At 41.2% G+C, this 24,809-nt stretch overlaps 1 protein-coding gene across 1 annotated transcript in view; it reads left to right on the top strand.

The window, feature by feature from the left end:
* The window catches only part of lrp1bb (low density lipoprotein receptor-related protein 1Bb), a 173,737-nt gene that overhangs the window by 128,662 nt on the left and 20,266 nt on the right, over positions 1-24,809 (top strand). The window contains exons 56-73 of the mRNA XM_076159072.1: positions 75-160; positions 3,043-3,165; positions 7,243-7,424; positions 7,634-7,833; positions 8,023-8,211; positions 8,352-8,500; positions 8,755-8,848; positions 9,101-9,217; positions 9,956-10,075; positions 11,512-11,631; positions 17,546-17,662; positions 18,718-18,824; positions 20,662-20,794; positions 21,893-21,999; positions 22,338-22,470; positions 22,755-22,877; positions 23,082-23,223; positions 24,474-24,598. Coding sequence (XP_076015187.1) covers positions 75-160; positions 3,043-3,165; positions 7,243-7,424; positions 7,634-7,833; positions 8,023-8,211; positions 8,352-8,500; positions 8,755-8,848; positions 9,101-9,217; positions 9,956-10,075; positions 11,512-11,631; positions 17,546-17,662; positions 18,718-18,824; positions 20,662-20,794; positions 21,893-21,999; positions 22,338-22,470; positions 22,755-22,877; positions 23,082-23,223; positions 24,474-24,598 — 2,367 coding nt within the window. The remainder of the gene's footprint in view (positions 1-74; positions 161-3,042; positions 3,166-7,242; positions 7,425-7,633; positions 7,834-8,022; positions 8,212-8,351; positions 8,501-8,754; positions 8,849-9,100; positions 9,218-9,955; positions 10,076-11,511; positions 11,632-17,545; positions 17,663-18,717; positions 18,825-20,661; positions 20,795-21,892; positions 22,000-22,337; positions 22,471-22,754; positions 22,878-23,081; positions 23,224-24,473; positions 24,599-24,809) is intronic.

Below are 24,809 nucleotides of genomic sequence, written 5' to 3'. Positions count from 1 at the left end.
CTGGATCTCCGCACTTTCATAAATACAAGGGCTTAAGCCCCACTGTTCACCTTTGTACATATTCTTGATTTCAGTTGAGGAGCCCTTTCTCATTATGGCAGACCACCATGAGATCAGGAAGCTGAGTGTGGATGGCTCCAATTACACCATCTTGAAACAGGTGAGAGTTGACAAGTATGACAAGTAGTTCCATACTGCTAAAACTATTCAAATTGCCATCTTCAGCCTTGTCTCCCCCTATTTCTTTCATTCCCCCGTACACAGCCTGTCAACTAAACACTGAAGTAGACAACATCAGAAAATGGGTGCATCCGGGTGGCAATTAGTGTGGTGGCGTGGTTTGGTATTAAGGGCCATGTGAGAGCCACTTTCAAATATGGAGTAAAGCCACAGTGTACAGTACATCTGCCTAATGCATGTGCACATAAGAGTCCATCACAACAGGCTTTATAAAACCAACATTACATTAAGGACATATTTTAAGATGTCTTATTGCAGAGAAGTGGTAGGAAGTCTTGGAAAACAGGATGTTTTGCTGCTTCGATATGATTACACACATACATATGTAATGCATTTTGAGTAGAAAAACAGCTGGTAAGGGCACTTTTTCAGGAGGAAATAATCACCTTGAGTGTTAACCTCCGTTTGCAAGTTTGGCAGTGATGTCATCAGTGGGAGAGAGCAACCAGGAGACGTTTAATAAACTTTTTCCATTAACTCCAGTTTCATGAGCACCTGGATGATCCCAGTCCACCTTGCCGCTGCTGTTGTGACCACACAGTCTGTTTCTTATGTCCGATCGGTCAACTGGAAATAAAAACAAGAAAGGGCTTGACATCAGTGAGCGCTTTCTAAACATTTGACATTTTCAACTTTCAACAGCGTTTCACTCTGCCCCAGCAAAATTAGATAAAATGCCAAAAAAAAGGCCCTTTGAATGTTACCCTTACAATATATTTCAACTTCCTGATCCTACTGAAAATGCAAATGAAAATGTCTCTGTGCACTCGAATTTACAAGTTTGATATCTTGGAGTGTCAAAGTTGCTTTTGTTCAGCTTGGATGGAATGGCAAACTTTAAACTCCTTATATCTCTAAACAAGTCTGGGGCTTGGGTGGGTGTACGCTGCAGAAGGAGATTTCTCTTCCGCAATCGAACGTGGAAATTGCGTACAAACCTCTATAAACTCGTCTACTTTTCAAACATGATTGTCACCGTCAATCACGATTTCCCGTCCTCCCACTCTATGGCTATATGTAACTGGCTATCCTGATTGGCAGAGAGGGAAACGACCCTATGGAGGACCCCATGGAAAAGCTATTTCAATCATTTCTAGGTCTCATCGCAGCTGTTCCGGTCACAGCTTGAATGTGACTGCTGATTATCATAAATGGCCGTCTGTGATTTAAATCAGCCCATGGGTACTCTACAGTCTCTCCTCTTACAGTCACGTTAACCTCTTGACTTGCTGTACTTCACAGTCTGTATTGGTTCTCATCAGCTACAAGTCATTTTAATCACTGTATGTGTGAGTTAATGGAAGCGAGGGAGGGAAATGTGCACACGGGTCCGCTAAGTGGTGGCGGATACTCCACTGACCTCATATCGCTTTACCACACCATTACATAGCCCTGCTCAGATTGTGTTCATGATATTATGTACATTTCCAATGAGCTCATCCGTTTTGCCTTATATTTAATTCTACTGCTACCATTATAAATGTGTCTTCACACTACAAACACCACTAACTCAAAGTATGAGTCAGTCCAGGGCTTTTATTAAACCCATTCAGTTGCATTTTAGAGCGTTTCTACTGTATGTAAGGGCTGTGCAGATAATGATACTCATCTGTGATATGACTCAACCAGGAGAGCCACTGTAGCTCAAAACGAGTAATATGACTGTAATGTGATTCAAATTTCAGTGTTTTTTCGCATCATGACTGATATTTGACGATATTTAAACAGGGCGTGATGACAGCAGGTTGCCGAACAACAATTCCCATAGCTCCCATGCAAAATGCAATTGGAACACAAGCTCTTTTATGCAGCTACCAAGTACACAAAATCGGCATTGAAAGAAAATTGTGCTAAGTTTTAGAAGTTTACAGGAAAAGTTAAGGAGACCTGCAGTTGATTCTGGTTGATTATTCGGTTGATAAGTGTCAGGTGCGTTGTGAAATGCAGGGGAGGTGAAGTGTTCCTACTTGAACTTCAGCTAAGAGCCACAATATAATAGCAGTGGGTCTCAGACTCAGTGCTGCATGCTTTCCATCTCTCCCTGCTCTCCCTACATCCAGATTCAGCAGACCCAATTTACTAATATAGTGGTCATGTGTGTTCCATTTTTTTTAGCCATTGTTTGAGGCGGTAGGCTCCCTCAGGACACTCTCGGCGCCTGTCTGCGTGGGTGTTGATGATCTGATGAAGACGTCTTGTTCCGTTTGTCAGATTATCTGACACCTCTTCTAGGCGCCCGTAGTGTAAGACAGCAGGGTAGGGACACTTGTTAAGAAATGAGCCCGGTGTGACTGACAGTGGGATCCTATGAGCATGACAGAGTGGGGAAGTACCTCAGTCTTCTGCTTTGATAGGGTATATGCCTGCTTTTTCGCCTTCTTTTCAAATGCTGTGTATAGCTTAAGGCAGCGGGTCCCTCTGGGGAAGCTCTCCTAAATCAACTCTGCATGTAAATAAAGCATCACAGAGCAGTGTGGACGTGGAGGCTGATTGGATCATGTTTCTGATTCTGATGGATTGATTTGATCTTAATACGTAGCTATATCTTCATGTTTACCAGAAATAACATGAAACTGTTTACTTGAAGGATAAATTAATTAATATCTGGTCAAAATTAGAAAATGTATTAACTGCCAAACCCATAATATTACTGTACACTGTCATCATCTGCTTAGAATTGACACCATTTTTGTTTTTTTCAACCCTCAAACAGACCTTACGCTCCATTCACACTTCCTTTTCTCTCTGTCTCTCTCTCTCTCTCTCTCTCTCTCTCTCTCTCTCTCTCTCTGTAATCCTTAGGGTCTTAACAACATCATCCACATAGACTTTGACTACAAGAAGGAATTCATCTATTGGGTGGATTCAACTAGGCCAAGCGGTCGGAAGATCAACAGAATGCGGCTCAATGGGAGTGACCTCAAGGTACCGCCCCGGTTTAGTCTCTGTAACGTTGCCATATGATGCCGTGTGCCACTTTGTGTAGGAGTCCTTGACCTTATTTTCCCTGCTCCCACTCCCGCTCCCTCTGGCATTCATTTGTTTCTCTCTCACTGCCTTGCAACTGTTATTTGTGCCGCTTTTGTGAACCTGCATTGATCAATACCTTTTATTTTAATATTGAATCATATCACTTTGCTTAATGTAAAGGCTCTCTCGTAATGACACCCCCCTTTGAGAATGTCTATCCACTTCTGCACCTCTGCGGACCTTTCAGCCTGTTTTATCTCATTATTTTTGTCACACACACACTTTTACCATGTAGTTAAGTACTAGCTGCTCACACTAGCTCCGTTTCCAGCAGTAGAAGGCAGCCATTAAAAAGCTGTGATGCCAAGCGCCAGACAGCAGACAGACAAAGTTACCAACTGGCTGTGAAGAAAGTTTGGTATCTAACAAGCAAAAAGTCCCAGATATGTTCTCTTTTAACCAAAACTACAATTTCTTTTTATATTCGAAAACTCCTTTTATTTTTTTACTCTAAGTAGGCTATAGGTTTTCAACACTGAATTGAGTATTTAAAGCTATTTCAAGATGAAGGCAACAACATGTTCGATGTTGGTTAGTTTGCTAAACTCTGCTCCCTAGTGGTCACAAAGTTATTAATGTCACTTTCAGTTATACAAAAATGTGAAGGTGGATGTCAACATTTCTTTTCACATTAGCTCCACCAACTAGATTTGGTTTTCACATGTCAGTTAGTTAGTTCCTGAGTAAGTTGGTTAGTAGAATCATTTAAGTTATGAATTGGTTTTGGAAAGATTGTTATAGTGCAGATCTGGACCCAGGATCAGATCCAGCAATTTCAATAATGATTTGTTTTAATGGAGCTTTTTGATATTTTTGTCACTAGAAACTTCTTATGACACGTAAACCAGTTATGTTCTCGTATTTTTATTATTATAGTCATCTTCTTCTTTAGATCAGCATATAGGCTTGCTCGGCCATAGTGGAGGTATGAGTTCTAAGGACCCTGTAGTTGGATGATGCATCATCAGTGTGATTTTGGAAATGTAAGTGTGTTCCTTAAGTGGCTCATTTTCATTATCACTGTTCAGCTGACGACGGGCACCCTTCATCTTTTTTATAGACAGCATAATGGACTTTTACTGCCAGCAGCCAAAAGCCTGTTCGCTTAACAACAACGAATGTGTGTTAATGACGACAATATTACCATTGGCTTTCATATAAATCTAACAGGCCTGATAACACAATGGTGCTCTCCGTACGTAATCACCGAGGTCTGCCTGGGTCACAGGATCGGAGCCCAAACACTGGGACGTCAGCAGAACCCTGGCTGGGCACCTCAGCGTACGGCTCATTAGCATTAGTGTGAAGGGGCAATGGGCTCATTCAGCTCAATTACTTCAACGGTCTGTGTTTGAGCCACTGACACAGCCTAACAAAAGGATAACTGCTTGACATACAGGTTCTCACAGTGGGTTAATTAAAAGAGCCTCTGGTAGAGTTTGACCACACGGGGAAGCTCATCCAGGCCACTTTCATAATCGCTCTTCGTTTGACCCTGGCAGGAAATACCGAAAAAGCTTTGGTTTCTCTAACACAGTGTTGAGCAGCTTCTAAGTTTTCTTCTTTTAAGTTCTTTTTCAGATGTTTCGGAACTACTAACACCGTAGATTCAAGGTGATAAGTAATGATCCACATTTGCATTTTTAAGAGAAATCTGTTTCTCCGACGCCCTGTTTGGGCTGAAACCTTTAGATATTAAAATCACCAAACTGACAGCTGCCAATCATACAGCGCTTCACTCACTCTATTCCTCAATCAGAATAATAGTAACAGTGCAGCTAATGGAGCACAGATCTATTTTCAGGTGATTGCAGCCCTCCTCTCAACTGTCACTCCTCAAATCCCTATTAGCAACAATGACAACACAGTCCAGGATGTTAACTCCTCGCCACACCCAAATCGATGATGTCACAGCGGGTATCTTGCCTTTGACGGCTAATGAAAGGCCCCCCGCTGCGATTGTTCATTGGTTTCAACCCACACAGTGGACGACAGCAGCAGATTTCTGCCTTTTGTAATTCAATATTGATTTACCTTCGAACCCTGGAGCTAAATTTATCTTAAGCAATCATTATTGTGTTCTTTCCTGTTACGAGTAAAAATAGAATAGAGGTAGTTTATTTATGGGAAAGCGCTGTCAATTAATCCTTTGGTCTAAATCCAATGAATCTAAAACAAAATGTGATGATAGATTTTAGTCTTTGTCCTCCTTTGGGATTACTTTAGCTATGAAGTAAGTTTACCAAGTAAGTTTTTGCTTTCGTCTTTAAGGGAAACATTTTGTTCTCTAAAAGCAAAATATGTTTGTCGGGCCAGGGTGAATGGCATTCATCATCATCGTCAGGTCTTCATGTTTGCTGAGTCAAAATAAAATGTTGACATACCTCACAAGTTAACCTTCATTTCCACATGAAGCAATCCGTTGAATCAATACAGGAAAATGCTGTCTGCCTGAGGGGTTTTATGTCACGAATGGCACCTCATCCATTTTACCTGATGGGGGACAGTTCTGATGGAGTTCTGCCCGATCTGTGACATTCAGTGGCTGATTTAAGATCAGTTTAATCCAAATTATTGCTTCTGGGACTTGACAATCTATTGGCACGGCTGTATATTTTATTGCAATTGATGTCAGAGAAGGCCTCACAGCACATTGTGTTCTTTAAAAGCAGATTGCTCGAGTGTCAGGATTTTTAAAATGGTGTTTTCAAGGCATTGGATTCAGCTGCCAGCTGGCACTATTCTCAACATCTACTTTTGCTGTTGAAAAGGCCAGGCTGCCTTTGGGATATTGATGGAGTTCCTCGATAGTCCCTGGATTTTTCACTTTCTTTCTTTCTTTTAATTTCATGTCATGTCTAACCAAATCCTTCAATGATATCTCTCTGCCTCCCTGTCCCACCTGCTGCTCTTTTGCCTTGATTATCAGCTTTACAATTTAAGCATTATATTTGCATATCCACAGTTACTTTTTATGTCAACCAATGTGCAATATGCAAGCCTGAATGCTCAGCCCAGCTGAGTTGAATAAACCCTCTTGTTTAAGTGTGGGTGTATTGGCACAGCTGATCTTGAGTTTTTCTAGAACCGGAGGCATAGACAATTTTTAGTATAAACTTGTTGCTATAGTTCTAACTGATCAGACCACCTCTGACCTAACACATAATTCCCAAATCACCTTAGCTCTTTTCATTTATATATGACAATGTTTGCTTCTTTCACTTTGATACAAAGTAATGAGGTTGACTCTTATCCATCCAGTCAGACAACTGTAACCAATTATGCAATTAGACACGGATAGAAATTTCAGTGTGTGCTAAAGGCATCTTCCCATGCCTCTGTCATACTGTACTGTACATATAGGCAAACATTTTAACATAACTTTAGTTAGTTGACTATAGGGAATTAGTATCAGTAATTGTTGATCAACATTGCTCCTAAGGAAATCGCTCAGTAATGAAATTCAACGCTTCTTGTCTGCAACGAGTCATTAACACCCACTTAACATCAGCTTCTACTTTTGGAACACAGGAAGAAGCTGTTATCGTTGGAGACACATGCAAATTAGACGTGAAACAAATTTGTTTTTCACGTTCTGCTCATCACAGGAACATTTATTTGTATCTCTGGGTGTACGCAGCACTTTGTGTGTGATGTGTTTCTCTAGAGATCTGTAGAGGCACTGTAGTTTGTTTCCATCTGTGAAAAGATTATGACCCTACTTATCCATTTCAGAGGATACTCTCTAAAATGATGCATGTGGTTCATAAAAACTGTATGCTTCTGACCAGTGAGTGAAGATGGTTTACCCCTTACCCCTATGAGGCCATTAAACTGACTCTGCTCTAGTGTTTGTTGGATGATCTAAAGAGCATTCATACATTCATGTTTGAAATCATTTCAAGCACTTCTCCGATGTGTAAAGGTCAATGGCAGCGACTGAAATTCCTTCCTCTCTGCCTGTATTAACAGGTGGTTCACAGAACATCAGTGCCCAGTGCTTTAGCAGTGGATTGGATAGGGAAGAATCTGTACTGGTGTGATGTGGAGAGGAAAACGATGGAAGTGTCCAAAGCCAATGGCCTCTACCCTACTGTCCTGATCAGCTCCAACCTCAGAAACCCCACAGACTTGGCCTTGGATCCGCAGACAGGGTAATGATATCAACAACATTTTGTCTCACATTTGGTCACTTTTAGTTTTCACAACTTCAGGGGCAAACTGAGGCAAAGTCAGTATTTGCTGATTCTTAACCTGGAAACCTTTTCCACCGTTTCGATTTCATGGTTCCTCTCTTGTTTTCCTAATTTTTGATATCCCTGTTTTATCCATAAAAATCCCTTTAATCTGTATTTATGACTAGATACGTATTTTGGGTTGACTGCTGTGAAGCCCCTTACATTGGACGTGTTGGCATGGATGGCCGAGGTCAGACGGTCATTGTTGACAATGAAATCTATAGCCCCACTGCTCTCACCATTGATTATACCAACAAGAGGCTCTACTGGGCAGATGACAACCACATCCTGTTTTCCAACATGGATGGCACCCAAAGGCACAAGGGTGAGATGATGTATTTGTAAATTAGTATTAGTTAATCTGATGAATAGGTGGGTTGTGGATTTGATTGAAAGAGTCCAGTGGTGTTGCAAGATGAGGTAGTGTTGAATAATTAGAGGCAAATCCTAGTCCACATCTGGATTTAACCAGAGAACTCCTGGATTTTACCCACTCTTATGTGTGCCTCTCTAGTGGCCTATGATCACATCCACGGAGTCATGGCATTGACTTTGTTTGCGGACTTTGTCTACTGGACTGATGGGAAATCCAAATCACTACGAAGGGCTCACAAAACAACCGGCGCTCAAGGCATGGAGTTACTCAACTCCTGGCAGGCCATCAAATCCATCAAGGTCTACCATTCCCTGCGCCAGCCTGAAGGTAGGACGTCCATCTGGCACCCGTGTTTGTTTTTACCTTCTCACACTGAGTGATGCTTACAGGTCTCAACACTATGAAGAAGGAAATTGTTTGTGTGATACAGTTTGAATTCATGTGCTTCTGTGTGTTTCTTTTCGCAGTGCACAAGCACCAGTGTCAGATTGCAAATGGAGGATGTAGCCACCTGTGTCTTCTCTCTCCTGGTGGGGAGCACAAGTGCGCCTGTCCCACAAATTTTTACTTGGCTGCCGATAATAAGACCTGCCTCTCCAACTGCACCGCCAGTCAGGTCAGCGAAATTTTTTAGTTTAATCACGTTTCAACTGTCCATGTTTTACTTGCCCAAAGGGAGATTACTTGTGTTAGTGTATTTTCTCTCTATAACTTGCTTTCATATGATTTCCGCCAGTGGGAAATACACTTTGTTGCCATAGAGATAGCCGTTTATTGATTTGTGATTTTGCTGTGAAGAAAGCTAAAGCGCGAGATCCACTATTCATGTTGACTTTAAATTCCATGTTTTTTTTTTGTGTGAGTCAATAGTTTCGCTGTGGGACAGATGAGTGCATCCCGTTCTGGTGGAAGTGTGACACAGTGGATGACTGCGGGGACGGATCTGACGAACCTGCTGACTGCCGTGAGTGCTGGATTATTTCACCGTTTCCACAAAACATTTACATTCCAAATAGGTATATTCAAAAGCAGTTTACAGGAATGATGTTTCACTCACTTTTGCCTAATGGATGTCAAAATCCATTGGTAATGTGCTTTTATTGTTCACAAATTGAACTTTTCCTGTCATCTGCTGCTTTTTTCTTTCTCTTGAAGCATATCCTTTGTAGTCAATATTTGTTTATATTGCGAGAAACAGTATCATTTCCCTCAACAGCGGAATTCAAATGTCAGCCAGGGCGTTTCCAGTGTGGCACCGGCCTTTGTGCTCTTCCTCCTTTCATCTGCGATGGAGAGAATGACTGTGGTGACAATTCAGACGAAGCTAACTGTGGTGAGGATGGAACAGCTCTGTTGTTAGAGTGATAAGATGAAGTTATGTCGAAAGAATGATTTAGATCTGAGCTGTGTCACTCTTAAGCAAATCAGTCCGCAAATCAAGATAACTGAGCTCGGCTTGAAGCTAATGCAACATTAGCAAGGCTCAGCTATTCTGCGTCTAACAGCACACAAGCTGTACACGTCTCGTTAAGATGTCCTGTTACCAGTTATTAAAATGCAGTGAAGCACCATAAGATTTGTAGGATTCATAAAATGACTCTCTTTAGTGAACAGCAATTACATTTCTGTAACTGAATATTCAGAGACAAGAAGTGAGAAATACCTTAATTAGCAATTTTTATGTTTTTTAACAGAGGTGTTAATTCATGGCTCAAAGAGAAATGCCATTGCTCTCACACCTAGAGCACGCTATGAACAGGTGTGCCAAATTAGCCTCTAGCTAAGAACATTAAGGTGATTGTGGTGGTTGTGCATAAGTGTATGTTTCAGTTCCAATGCGATTGTGACGTCCATATCAACTACATTTCATGAATGGCTTAAACTTGACATTGATACGCATCTAATCTGGATTTATGTCACAAAGTTGACGATTTGGGATTTGTTTTCTTACTTTGAGACTTCACTTGGACTTGAACCTTTTGACTCATTCCCATCCAAAGATTGACACCTATACATGTTATACTGCTGTGTTGTTCAGTGTCTCTCTTCTGGTGTCCATGTCCTCCTTTAGAGACGTACATCTGTCTCGCAAGCCAGTTCAAATGCACCAGGAAACAGAAATGCATCCCTTTAAACCTACGATGCAACGGCCAGGATGACTGTGGTGACGGAGAGGATGAGACAGACTGCCGTGAGTCTTTACAATTCATTGTCTAACAAATGTAACAAATGTCTTTACTGTCCTCTTGAACTGAGAAGTCTTATGTTGTCATTGTGTAAACGGTCATTAGGTGACTTTTTGTGTAAGAATTGAATTAGTTGAATCACATTAAACATCTTTATTCCACATTCTTATTGCATTTCAGTGTGTAGACAGACTGCATAGTGTTTTTTATGATACATTTCCCTTATATGTATTCCAAAAGCATCCGTTGTTATAGCCTAGCCTGCAAAGGGATTACAATCACACTGAGGGAAAGAATCGGAATTCTCTGCTGTGATGTAACTCATCAGAATATCACCTCGTTTAGACTGCTGGATTTATCTTGCAAGTTATTGCGAGGGTGATGAGAAAAAGGAAAGACAAAGCAGGAGAGACTGAAGGAAAAACACATGACAAGATTTGCTAAAGCTTTAATTAATGGTGAAGTCTAATTACCTCATCCTGTCTCAAAGTTGCAGTGTGATAGAATGTGGTTTTGAAGGTCCTTTTTAATGAAACACAGCGCGGGTGAAATTGAAACACTATCTCGAACACGGTGAGCTTTCACAACAATCCAAGGAATGCGAGCTGAGGTTAAATTGGTATTTGAGAACTGTTAAACATGGCCATGGGTGCAACAGGTGTGGCACACTGCTGCACCTCCAAACAGGTCCCACAATGCTCTGTCGGAGCTATCAGGTGTCAAGTTCTTCCTCTCGTTGCATGCCAAATGAACACCCAACCCAGTTATTTGCATACTTTAAGGGATCTCTGCCTCCCCAGCCTGTGATCTGCTGTAAATGTAGATACGTTTCCACCTATTTGGAATTAATTTAAAATTGTATAACTTTACATGTAAAAGTCAGAGAGACACAGATGATGACTTAAATTAAAGATGACATCTGTACCATGAAGCCCCATATGCATATAACTTTCTAGCTAAATATTTGGACAAATGATACTTATAAGTTAAATGTAATGGCACAAAATAGTGTGCATACCTCTACCAATGCCCAGCAGTCTCCAATTGGGTTCAATTCAATACTACTCTATTAATCCCCTAAGGGCTGTAGTTTGACAGCTTGGGACCTTATAAACCATGGGGGAAAACATTCACTTACACCAATTACAGATCTGTCTGTCCATTATTCTCCAATATTCAACAACAAAAATTAGCAAGCCTGCCCTCCGCTCTGATAGGCGAGGAGAGGAAACTTTAGTAAACCCATGTAACATTTTCACTAACACAATAGCTTTTAGACTATCAGCAGTAAAACATGCATTGTATAATAAACCTGGCAAATGCATGTTGGCTTCTGCTATTGTTCTTATATCACTATTGTTTTGCTCAAATGTCCAGAGTTTCAGATGAAATACTGGACGTTGGTATGGATTGTTGACACAGACATTATGTCTCTCTACAGCGGAAAGCACTTGCACTCCGGAGCAGTTCCAGTGTAAGGCCTCCATGCACTGCATCTCTAAACTCTGGGTGTGTGATGAGGACCCAGACTGTGCAGACGGATCAGACGAGGCTAATTGCGGTGAGTTGTGAAAACCCACTTAACCATAAATCACACCACTCCACTTGCTTTTCAATTTTAGAGAGAAGAATCATATTGAATCAGAATTAATTTTACACTTGAGTTCACTCTGGTCTGGCTCACTCCCTCAACTTGTTCTGGGTTCCTGTCTGATTGTGCTAAAGGTGAACACCATGAAGGATAGTGTTCCTTCTTCATTATGAGCTCTGCATTATGATTTCTGTTTGTTGTGCTTGTCGATCTACACTTTCAACGCTAAATTCGCAATGAGCATAAACGCCCACACACACATGCTGCACAAACACAAGCTGCTTTTTATTGTCACTGCCGTATGTCTGATGAAAGCTTTTTATTATTGAAGATGGAATTCAACCTTCAGAAATGCTTCTTCCTTAAAGGAAATTGAGCATTATCATAAATGTATAACAGGCCAGATTGAAACCAGGATGTGTAAACATCTTCTGCTTTTCAAACAACTTCAGCCCAATTATAACCTAACGTTGAATATACATATGAATATATTACAACACCAAAAGCAGAATTATCTTCAGTTATGAAATTAATATCAGCTATCTGCAAATTCATGGCACCTGACAGCCACTCTGGTAACCATGTTGTCTGGATCATTTTTGATGTACAATGGCCAAATTTAGTAAGAGGCTCAAATGAGTCCTGTAATGAAGTCTGTTTGTTATTACAGAGGGGCCGGGCTGAGATTGTGTGCCTGCCAAATGACAGAAAAGTGGCACAGCTGAAAAGTGTGTGTTCGGGTAAATCCATCAAGCATTTCCCTTTGTAGTATTCCAAAAGGAAGAAGGAATGGAGATGGATTAAAAATACACAGAAGAAATGATTTATCATTGATATGAGCAGATGTAACCTTTGCGGCGCTCATTGAAGACAGTTTGATCAGGCAAAGAGAATGAAAGAGAGGAAGGCAGAGAGAGATCATTTCCGTTGTCCTTTTTTTTATCATCATAGGTGATAGTGAAGAGACGACAGCAGCAATGTTAGTCATATCTCCCAGATTGATCTTTCATCATTAACTTGTTTGTTGATCTGTCTGTTGCAAAACTTTTTCACAGCATTGTGAAGAGACGCTTGTGTGCTCTGTTCTGTAGCCTTCACACACCTGTGGTTGGAGGTTTAAAGTGTGCAGCAGCTGAATCCTGTTAGCGGTGCTTCATTGAAATTTCCTGAACTGTGGCTGTACTTATTTACATCATCTTTGTTGGTAAACACACTGGAAAATTTAAGCATTACGGCTGCACTGAATTTAATTTCCCTGGCGGTGATTTGCGGCGGGTTTAGTAAATGCACTCTTCTGATGAAATTTACTAAAATAAAAAATGTTTGTTGAAACCAAATTACCACTTTAGGACAGAGCCAGGGTTCTGATTAATGTGTTTTTATTTTGGACCGCTCGCATTTCTTTTGAGTCTACGGATAGGAATTCCTTCATTTACGTCTGGATTTGTAAAACTACAATATGCACGTTTTTCTCTATGACTTATGGAGTGTTACTGGTGCAGTAGAAATGAAGTCGAGCTGCTGAACTGCTGTCAGATAGCGTGCTGTGAGTAAATGACTATGCTCACTACCGCTCGGGTGCTGCTCGTTTTACAATCCGCCATGTCTGCCGGGGAAGCCTACAAATCACCGGCCTAACTGTGAGATTGAGGGAGTCTCTCATTGTGCATTCCTGTGCGGTCTTCCCACAATGCAACGCAGCCTCAAACTGAGTCATATTTGAAAGTGAGGCAGAGGTAGGAACGGTGTGATTTATATAAAGAAAAATAAATCGGCAGCTCACCTACTTACATGGACACAATTGGGAAACAACACCGATGCGAATCATTGTGGCATTGTTGCTCAGTTGCAGACATCGTTGCATTGGGGATAAATGAAGCTGTGTGGAGATTTAATTATATTTCTATTGCGGATAGGGCTACAACTACTGTATATTAGGTGCACCTGTACATTCTAATGAAATTCTATACACAGAGTCTCCAAGGTGCTGATTCAAGTCTGCAGTAGTCGGGAGGAGGCAGTAGTCGAGTGGGTAGAGCTTCCGCTTAGAACCGGAGGGTTGCCGGTTGCCGGTTCGAGTCCCTGCCGAGGTGCCCCTGAGCAAGGCACCGAACCCTCAATTGCTCCCCCCTCTGCGAAGGGTGGTAATATAATGTAATGTAATGCAGTAATATTTGAGGGAGGTTGAATACGCCGTAATAAGAGGTGTTTGTAATATTTTGTCCACCTTACATTTACATACATCTGCGGGACCGAGTAGATTGCATAAGATGTAATTAAAATAGAGGAATGAAGCGTGGCATCTGCAGGAGGTGATTTATGGCTCCTTTCCCTCATCATAATCCTGCTCTCCATCTATATTGTACATGTATGTGTTTGGACCGGTGTTAAATGTTTCACGTAGCTGTCAGCATATGTGGGTGTAAATGCTGATGTCACAACGTTATTATTTCAGGGACATGAAATGGCCACGTGTGCTATAATGACTATTTTATTTATATCTCCTTTGCTATAGATCATTTCACCTGTGTTACAATACAGGTGAAAACACTCATGCTTTTTAGATCCTATACAATACACAAGATTTCTGTTTGGTCTCACATACTCTGTCCTCCTTTGTTCTCAAGTGTAACTGTGATTAAAACAGCTCCAGCTTGTGTACAATGGAAGATACGCTCGCTCTAGCCTATGAGTGTGAACCTGGCAGCAATTTTTTTCCCCCAAGATGGCAGCTTTGGCCATGAATATTCACTATGTCATCTTACACTGTTACCAGTACGGTACAACTCTACGGCCGCAGTCTTAGAAAACCCAAGGACACTACCAATCACATCTTTTGAACCTTCACACCTCGATAGTTCCGTGTTAAGGTTCCACTTTTTGTCTTGTAGTATTCAATATTTCAGCTAAATATCAATATACAAAGACCTTGACATAAAGATTGGTGCATTTCTTACCTCACTTAGTGTCGCTCGTTGGTGCTTTTGGCTCCTCAAACTCCATCGTCAGCATAGCCTGTCAGTGTGTCTGCACCCCAGAATTTATCACCCAAATGTTCTCACCACTTAAGAAGAACACACAAAAACTGAAATGCTGATTTTATTGTCATTTTATTTTTCACTTTAAATTACCTCGGAGCATTAAAAGGGTTTATCTTGTTAAGTTGGCTTGGTAATGAGCCCAGGGACTTATTGCTCATTCCTGTCTCACTTATTTTTCATGCTTTAAGTGTTTGGGCAACTTCCTAATGAATGGCTGCCTGGTGTCCTCTGCGCCTGCACTCAGCTTCTTTCCCTCCTGAGTCATTCCTCCTGCTGTCATGTTGGAAAAGCATATAGCCAGAACCTGCCACCTTCCTCCTCTAATGCATCTCTTCCCTAACTGATAACAACGTTCGCTTGGCTATTATCCCTGACACCGTCTGCACGAACTGACTTTTTGAAAGGAAGATCTTAGTGCGACAGTGGAAAGAAGTCCTGAGGAATTCTAGAAGCATTACTGGAACAAATATGAAAGCTTTTGTTTATTCACCGTGTTTAACACTGTGAATCACAGTCTAGTCTTTGTTTTTGTATTGTTTGTGTGTTTGTGTTTGTCCGTCTGCCAGCAGGAAATCTGAAATCAGTAGTGATTGAAGTGAAACTTGGTGGGCAGTTTGTACATGGTCCAGGGAACTATCCATTAAATCTGTGGACAAGTACGTCTGATTGTAGCGCTGTTACTAATGCTTTTAAGTTGTGTAGGCCACGCCCATTTTTTTCCAAAATACTTATTTTGTTCATCCTCCAACAGTTTTGGGCAAACTGTCACAAAATTCTACATGTAGAATTTCTGAAGCAAGCCAGGCAACTGATAAATTGCTTTGCATCATCTGCAAACTGTCAGGGACAATCCAGCTACACGAACAAAAGAATCTCTGTTCAGAGGGCTTTTTGAGCTTCCACTGGAAGAGAGAGAGAGAGTGAGAAAAGAGAGTGGAGTGTGAGAGGAAGACATGTGTCAGTATGATAATGTGGAAATTAATTCTGGATATGGGATTGAATTTGAGGTGAATGAGCCTGACCCAGAGCCCCCACCAAGGAGAACCCTACAGCCTGTTGCCATAGCAGCACCTGGGCCAGCTGGATGTCACTTTACAACAATGAACATATATAGTCGTAAAAAAACAAAACAAATTGTTTCATTGAAATTGTCAAAGATAAACATGATTTATGCCACAGTTATGTTAATTGTAGTGACTTTGTTTTTCATAGATCACAATTTTACCACTAAAATCGATGGCACTTTCATTTTAAATGTGATCTGGCAGACGTAAATTGCAACAATTAACCAGATGTGTCTTCTATATTGTTTAGAATTAAGTTAAAGGCAAAAAGACTACATGCTGCAAAAAGTGAAGGCAATGCATTATTTAAAACACATCCTGTAAGCTCATCTGTGTCGCAAGCAAGTGAGTGTGTCATTTACATAAAGTCTATTAGCAATTAGACCTTTTCTGTGTCTTGCATCGCTCTTTAGTCACCCCGGGAGACTGTTCAATGAAACCCAAAGATTTTTTACCTTTGAGCCTGGAGCCACCTAATAACAACTGGCCGTGAACTTTTGGTTGAAGAAACGGCCACATGTGCAATCAATCTCCTCCTTTCAAAACGATGCACTCAGGAGAAGGCAATTTCCCTAACAGCCTCCTCCGGAAGATGCAGCTCCTTTCTGAAGAATGTTTTCATTTGCTCCTCCGTGTCATCGCTGAAAACTTCAGGTATACTGCTGATGATGAGATAATTATTTCTCGGCGTTTCTCTCAAGCTTAACATTTCTACTTAAAAGCAACTCATTTCCCTTGGAGATCAGTGTTTTTTTTTTACATTTTCAAGGGAAATTGCACAGAACGCTACTTAAAAATAAACGTAGTACTCCTCTGTTTACTCTGCATCCGAAATATGTGTGAGCCAGTAAATCAACAAACAAACGCGTGATTATAGGAGTTATCGTTATAAAGATATTACATAGAATTTGCATAATTATTGTAGTTTCCATGTTCATTCAGTCTTGCATCTTAAGCTTGGTTTAGTGCTTGCCCTGATTTACCACTTGCATGCAGTTTTTGTATAATGCCAACAAAAGCACGTAATCAACGCTCAACCCCTGTAAATAACAATTGCAGTAAAGATCTGAGAGATGCATTGACGCATGTTGAAAGGGCAGAGAGTGCACACTATACTACGATTATTAGTCCTCCTCCTTCCTGTCTGCTGCAGTCCCCAGTCCTGCTTCCACTACAGGACATGAGTCATGAGTGGTGCTGGGGAGAGTGAGTGTGAAGTTCTGTTCTGTACTTTGTCTTTCAGCCATAGGTAGACCAATCTATACATCAGTGCCGTCCTCATTGCATTGTTGCTTAGTTTATGTTAAGGTGCTGAATCTTTGAGGGGGAGGAACTTTTTCTCAGTATGTTGCTCGGTTTTAAATCCTACACAGACCTGGAGTTTGTTGAAAATCCCCCAGAGCCTGCTGCCACATATGGAACGAAGGTCTATCTGTTCCACCTCTCCTCCTCTTCATCTGTTGTTCAGGTTTTCCTGTTGGATCTTGTTGTTGTCTTCATCATTTGTTGTATTTGTTTTTTTTGTTCTCAAATTCTGTTTGTTTCTTCAAAAATTCACTGGAGGATGATTGGTAGCACAGTCAGGTATTTCATCTTGTGCCTGGGTGAGCGCGTTCGGAGTGCATAACATGTTGTGAACTCTGTGTCAGGCTTGCTCAGGGAAACCAAGAGGAAACGATGATTACACGTGAAAAATATGATCGCTAGCTCTCTAATGATATTCATCCTCTTTGAAGCCGTTTTTTAATCTTGGTGTTTGTTTGCTCCTGATGAAAAAAGATGAAAAGACCTGCGGACCTCATGAATTCCGCTGCGAGAATAACAACTGCATCCCCGACCACTGGATGTGTGACAGCCAGAACGACTGCGGAGACAACTCAGACGAGCAGAACTGCCGTGAGTACCTGACTCCTACACTTTCTGTCAGTGCACCTTAGTCACTTATACACACACTTGACACTCTACATGCGCCCAGGTACTGAGGATCTGGACCTCTTTGAAGACACCTGACTGTTCTCCACCCTTCCCTCCCACGATCACATATCTCTCTCAGTCAGGCTCTAGTTTCTCTTTCAAGCACGCTTTGTTATGTTCCTCTCAGAATAATGAAGGCTCCAGCTCCTGAACGCCTGATATTGATCTTCTTTGTTATCTACCCACAATCCCCTTCGTTTTGCCACTCATCATCACTTTGAAGAAATCTTTTTTTTTTATTTACTTGTGAAACGACACAGGTCACACAGCGCTGTGTGCCTCTGTGCATGGAGTCTGTAAGTAGGATTGTCTGCTTGTAAATAATATGGGTATAGGCATGCATGCTGTGTGTTTTCGCTGAGCATGCATCATTTGATTTATTAGATGCTTATTCCCTCTAGTTATTAATGTCACTTAAAATGCAAATAAAGGCCAGTCAAGTGTTGGATCCTGGAGAAAGAAACAGGTGGACCAGCAGACAGTGGTGAGGCTGCAAATCAGATTTTTGTTGCAATGCCTTCTGGGAGCTTCCATTGCAGCACAGCTCATAACACACACACACACACACATACGCACACAAAGACTTAGCTAACCGTCCATGATAACGAGAGGACGACCGAGGCTGTGGATCTGATGCATCTGTTTAGATTCTTGCTAATATCGTCCTCGGGGACACAGACTTGCACTAAATGGGTGCAATGGCAGTTGCCAGTTTTTTGGCTTTAGGGAGTTCCCTGTTTCCTCTATCCAGAGAGAACAAGTGAATGCATTTACATGTTGAGCAGCCTTGCCAGTTCTCTTCTAATACAAAATAGCTCTAATTAGTTAACACTTTGCTATTGCCAATGCATTATCATGTGTCTGAACCCAGTATGTTTGGCTGGTAACTGCATCCAGGATTTTCTGTTTATGTGTAATGCTAGAAGAAGCCGTTTTGGCATAATTGTGTGAATTTTTGTGTTTTTTTCTCCATGCAGAGCCAATCACCTGCAACCACAAGGACTTCAGCTGTGATAATGGAGACTGCATCTCCTTGCGATTCCGCTGTGATGGAGACTATGACTGCTTGGATAATTCAGACGAGGCCAGTGTTTAAAAATCTCTAACACACACACAGGGAAATGTATATGCTAATGAGGTGCAGGCACTAACTAGAATCAACTTCAAAATAGCTGCAAGCATAGTATGTTTTAAAAGAGCGCAAGTGTGCCGGCAGAGTTTCTGGTTCTTCCTGTAACTGATCTCATGACATTGTTTTAGCTCTGCCATGACCAAACTCTGCACTGCTACTTACTGTATGACTTGTGCCTTAACTAGCATCAAGCTTAGAGCCTGAGTACAAAGAAAGGAGATTCAATTAAATTCAGACTGGAATTAGAAAGTCTATAGCAGTATATTGCTTCTGAACCAGGTATAATTTAGTATCGCTCAGGCCATGGTTGCTACATTCCAAAAATATCTTGATTTGTCGGGGTAATACATTAAAACACGTGCTAACCGCGCAGTGGCACCATAACAAGCTTGTTTGTTAAGCTACTGTTGCCTTAATTTCTGCAGTAATTTCGCCTGGGTCTTAAATATCAAGCAGACCCTCGCTAAATAACTGCTTCCTCTGCCGTCAGAGCAAAGAAGAGATGTCAAATCTGCAAACGAAACTTAAAGTTAGTTAGAGGGCTGCTAATTCTTAACTGTCTGGCTGAAGACCTGCAACTCCAATGGAATGGAAAACAACACAGGTGACCGATGTTTAGGACTTAGCTAAATGGTTGCCTGGTGCTTACCGGTTTGTATTTGTATGTATTAACCCCAATGTGCACGGAAAATTCTGACGAATGCAAGAAATGATCCGTATTCAGTCAGGTTTGGAATACTCATGCCTTATGCCTTTCAGTAAAATAGGTGTGCAGACATAAATATATGAATGCTTTAAAGCTCCAATAGGCAATACAGTTTCCATTCATCTAATATGAGAGCAAATTAACCAAAATGTGGCTTTATGTGGAATTGCACGGTGTAAGATGATTTTTGCAGGATTCGTGAAAAAAAGCTCCATCAGAAGCAATGAATCACTGTAAAATGCATAATTCCAGGACATTGGCTTGTTATTACCATTCATTATTCTCGCTAATTTATTGCTCTGTTAAACATTCACACACCAATTTTATGTATAATCCCTTACCATGTGTAACTGTGCAACCCTAATTAACCCTTTATTGTGCATCTCGCCCGCGCAAGCTTTCTGGGTCAGTGCAGCCAAATAGTTTGGGGAGAGGAAAGTTTCTATTCAGGCACACGGCAAACCACAGCTTATTAACTAATTTACTGTGCCACCGTGGATGATGACTGTTTTTATCATCCTATAATGGGGCCATTATTATTCAAAGAAAAGATCCATCCATGCATAGAGGTAACGTGATACATTTACATTAATAAACCCAGGATTAATCTTATTTTTCTTCTACTGCATTATTACTGTACATGGTAGAAAGTATCAATATTTACTTAAAAGATTCAAGCATTGAAATACCACAAAATTGTACATCAAATTTAGCTTTTTATGTTCAGTGGCCTGGATGTGGTACGTGGCCTACAATTCGTCCTCACTATTGAGCTAAAATAAGCATTTGGTGTTGGTTATTGTTTCGGATGGAGCTTCTCCCAGTTATTACCTGCCTGGATTAACAATATATTCACTATAAGCATTGAGAAGCGTATTGTTGGTGTATCATTAGTTCATGCAGAGTCTATTATTGTCACTTGGATGAAGATCAGATGAAACTTGATGAGTAATTAATGCTGGAATGTATATAATTCTAAGGAATGAAGGACACTGTCTATTTTCAAAATCAGTTTTACTCCTATTTAATTTAGAATCTTGTGCCATGTTCTTACTTTGTGCGTCTTTGTCTTTATTGTTACAGAGAGGTTGTGAGGCACGCTGCGCAGATGACCAGTTCCGCTGTCTCAACAACCTCTGCATCTCGCAGAAGTGGCTTTGCGACGGGCAGGAAGACTGTAAGATGGGGGAAGATGAGAAGAACTGCCAGGGAACAGGTGCAAGGAACTTAAAAAAGAAAGAACCACAGCTGGTGCATAGAACCCTGCCAGTTTGTAAACCTTGTATTCTCAGTTCTATGTCTTATTCTAGACAGTGGTGTTCACGAGATTGGAGAATTTGCATTATTCCACTGCTGATAAATAGGAAGAAATGTTGTTGTAGCTGAGTAGCTGTAGTAAGATCCTGTTTCCTGTGGTGTTAACACAACATTCACAAATGGATACAAACATGTCCTTCCTCCTATGGAGACTGAACTATTCTTAGGGGTCATGACTTTTTTAAATATGTTTTCTAGGCCTGGAAATGTCAAGGAAAATGAGGGATCCCAACCTCTCTAAAAATCCATTTTATTTCCTGATATCATCTTAGGAAGCCAATCAGTGACCGTTGCTGTGAGATGTTGTCTTGTACTCTCCTGCTCTCGCACAATTAGTGTGTGTCTATAATTTTGACATTAGTAATGAAGAAGCCCTGGTTAACGGGGGAAAGCACATGGATAATGGGAGGGTTGCCATGGAGATGAGCAGATTTGGTGCCAGCGAGGGTTATATCAAGCCTGCCAGCAAACACAAATACCCCACAATGAAGTCCTTATTATTAAGTAGAAATGATTAATTCTATTATTAAAGTTAGCTTAGGAACCCTTTTTATTTAGAACTTATCAGAACTAATTACATGAGCATACACCTGTGCTTTTTTCATTCCGGTTTCATTATCGTCGGGTTAGGCTTAGGTTAGGTTTAATTATCATGCCTTATAATTCCAGCTGGTTTTTGCGGAGGTGTAGATTTACATGGCCTCTGTCTGCTGCTCTGACCTCCTCTGTGATTGGCTGTGATGTGCCTGGTGCAGTGAAGCACAGCAGGCAGTACATAGGATGCTCTTTCCCTGGGAAGACATCACACTTTAACAATTCCAACAGCAGTTCCAACATTTTCCACGTCTCAGGTTTTTTTTAAAATACCATTCATTCACAAAACTGCAAAGGTCACGCCTGAGATGGTCCTGGGTAGAGGGAAGGCGCAGGGTTTGGTACAGACTGTATGCTGTGCTTGTGAGTTTATCCTCAGCTGATTTCATATGCACTTATACAGTGGTCCCGTCGTGTTCCTTGAACGAGTACGTGTGTGCCAGCGGAGGGTGTGTATCGGCCAGCCTGAGGTGTGACGGACATGACAACTGTCTGGACGGCTCAGATGAGGTCAGTCTTTTTTTTCAGCGTTTCCAATAATAACAGTTTCACCATTTCGCCACAGTTTTGCTGCCAAATTTGAGTTCAAAATGTGATATATGTCAGGAAGGAATCTTCTGAGTCAACCTGAGGATGGCGCTAAAATAACAGTGTTTTTTTTGTCAATCATTTTAGAACCTGCCACAATAAACTGACAAACCTGCAGCTAGGGTGTCGCTCCTCTCTGATTGCATCATTAAGTTTTGTGTATAGGTTTCCTCATATCACATCCCTCAAAAGGACTTCTTTGCTCTGTGTGTGTGTGTGTGTGTGTGTGTGTGTGTGTGTGTGTGTGTCCATCCTGATAGTTGGGCTGTGTGAAGGAGTGCAGAGAGGATGAGTTTCTGTGTCTGAATCGGGCTCACTGCATCCCTCGACGCTGGCGCTGTGATGACATGTTTGACTGCATGGACCACAGCGATGAAGAAAACTGCAGCCAGGGTAGGTGTGAAAGTGAAACCAGACACTATTTTTATTATTACATATTGTTTCGTCGGTTATACATTTTCAAAGTGTCTAAAAGTAAGAAAATTCACATTGCAATTGTACGGCTAATAAAAAGATATATACTGCATGTCATTTTAGAGATGTGGGGAATATTCAGGATGTGTGTGGCTTGTCTTTTTAAAATGCCTTTTAATTATAATATTGCCTTGCCTTCTCAACCTTTTCCACCAGTTATCATTCTTACAGTTCCGGGAAAATGTGTTCTGTACAATTTGCAGGTGCTTTCTTCTGTCGGGCTGATGAATTCATTTGCAACAACACCTTATGCAAACTCCACACATGGGTGTGTGACGGCAGGGATGACTGCGGTGATAACTCAGATGAAGACGCTGACATGTGTGGTAGGTCAAAATTATCACTTGCATTGCTTTTCTTTGAAGGCGGTGGATGTATATTTTATGAGCCACTAGTTTTCCATTTTCCCGGAGGGCGTGCTGCGTGTCTTTGCCGTTTCATGTAAGATTGTTTTTTTTTTGCGGTTGTTTTTGTGAAAGCAATATTTGTTGACATCGGTTCTGACAGTAGAAATATTTTCTCATCCTCAGCCAAGCTCCCCTGCCCTCCTACAAGGCCATTCCGCTGCAGAAATGATCATGTCTGTCTGCGCACAGACCAAGTGTGCAACAAAGTGAACGACTGTGGTGACAACTCAGATGAAGAAGAGTGCGGTGAGTATGCCGCACTGATGTTGAAGCTCCATTAAACATTTTTATGTGAAAATACAATTGAATGTTATTAGATATAATGCTGTATGTGATGCGACTACTGTCTATTCAATACAGTAACTGTAATACTGTCATCATGCTGGTCCTCATCAGTGTCACTGGAAGAAAGATGCTTTAAAATGTGCCTGCATTGGATCTCAAGAGGCAGTCTGTTACGATTAAAGCTCATCCTTTGTCTTGCTGTGTTGATCTTCATCCATTTCTTAAATGCAATGACTGCATTCCAGACCGAGTAACACATTTACAAGTGACAAGGCCCATTCAAAATAACTAAGACATCTACAGTATAGCTTGTGGATGTATCCCATGTATGAGCCCTGTTAGTGTGGATTGTATATAAACTGTGTGCAAATCACAATGTGGGATGGAATAACATTCATATCACAATGCATTCTGTGAGTATTTATACCATTTCCACATTGGCATGAGATCTCGGTATGCGGATGTTAATGCAGGGTGTAAATGTGAGATGTGGAGATACAGACACGCTGATCCTAATTTGAAGTGACGTATAGAAAATTAAGAGTGAATTCCACACTGTCATCAGCAGCAAAACCTGGACATCAATATTTATTTTTTCCCCGGTTTTGTACGACACAACTGAATCAGAAATGAGCGCAGAACCTGCAGATTTCTGATTATGAAAGATAAGATGCAGTAGGTTTGGGGATTATGGTGATGATGGTGCTGAAGAAAGATGCCAACTTTAAGTCAGAGGAGGAATACGTTAATTTTGCTTAAAGCATTAATTTTCTTCTACTTCTTATATTGCGGCACCATTTGAAACATTATCTGTTGAATTATTTAACGTGGCCATGTGATGACTTTCGTGTTCCTTTGCTGTGTTTCTAATCAACACTCTACATTAACATGCACTCAATACTTATATCTGCACTGTAATTAAGGCAAAAAGGATTCAGCCGTTCTCCAAGTACACATGGTTTGCTGTGTGATCGCAGTATGAGGAGAGTTGAGGAACTAGTTCCCTTGAGCAAGAGCACAGGAATCAATAAGGGCCTATTCAAAGTCCTATAGACCAGGTGCTAGATTTCTCTAGAATGCTGCAACAAAGCAATGACCCAGTTCAGATGTAAATGACCTGGAATCCTGCATTTTTGTAAAGTCACAGCAGTATCGCTTTAAAGTATTATTGAAGTTTTTACATGCACGCAAACTCGATATCTATTTCTAAGCAGAGGTGGTGGCTGGCAGACCGCGGCCCTGTGGGAAGACAGAGTTCACCTGCAGTAATCGACGCTGCATCCCTACCCAGCTGCAGTGTGACCTCTTCAATGACTGCGGGGATGGAGGCTCAGATGAGCAAGACTGTAAAGCCTGTAAGTACAGCATCAACCAGGTGGCATGAACAGACAGATCAAAGTTACGCTCAAGAAAGATGAAAAGACTTGAATGTCACTGTGATGTTATCAAGAAGCTTGGCAATCTCTGCATTTTAAGATGTAATGTTTTGTTGTTTATGGTAATATATGTATGGCCATGTTTGAGGTCTGCTATCTGCTATACAAAAGAAGTGGACGGCCTCTTGGC

This window comes from Genypterus blacodes, unplaced genomic scaffold (genome assembly GCF_046128005.1).
Source record: "Genypterus blacodes isolate CSIRO-AG114 ecotype Tasmania unplaced genomic scaffold, CSIRO-AGI_Gbla_v1 ptg000093l_1, whole genome shotgun sequence".
In the NCBI taxonomy this organism is placed as follows: Eukaryota; Metazoa; Chordata; class Actinopteri; order Ophidiiformes; family Ophidiidae; genus Genypterus; species Genypterus blacodes.
Note: the sequence above shows the minus strand (reverse complement) of the source record. Positions and strands in the feature narration are given on the sequence as shown.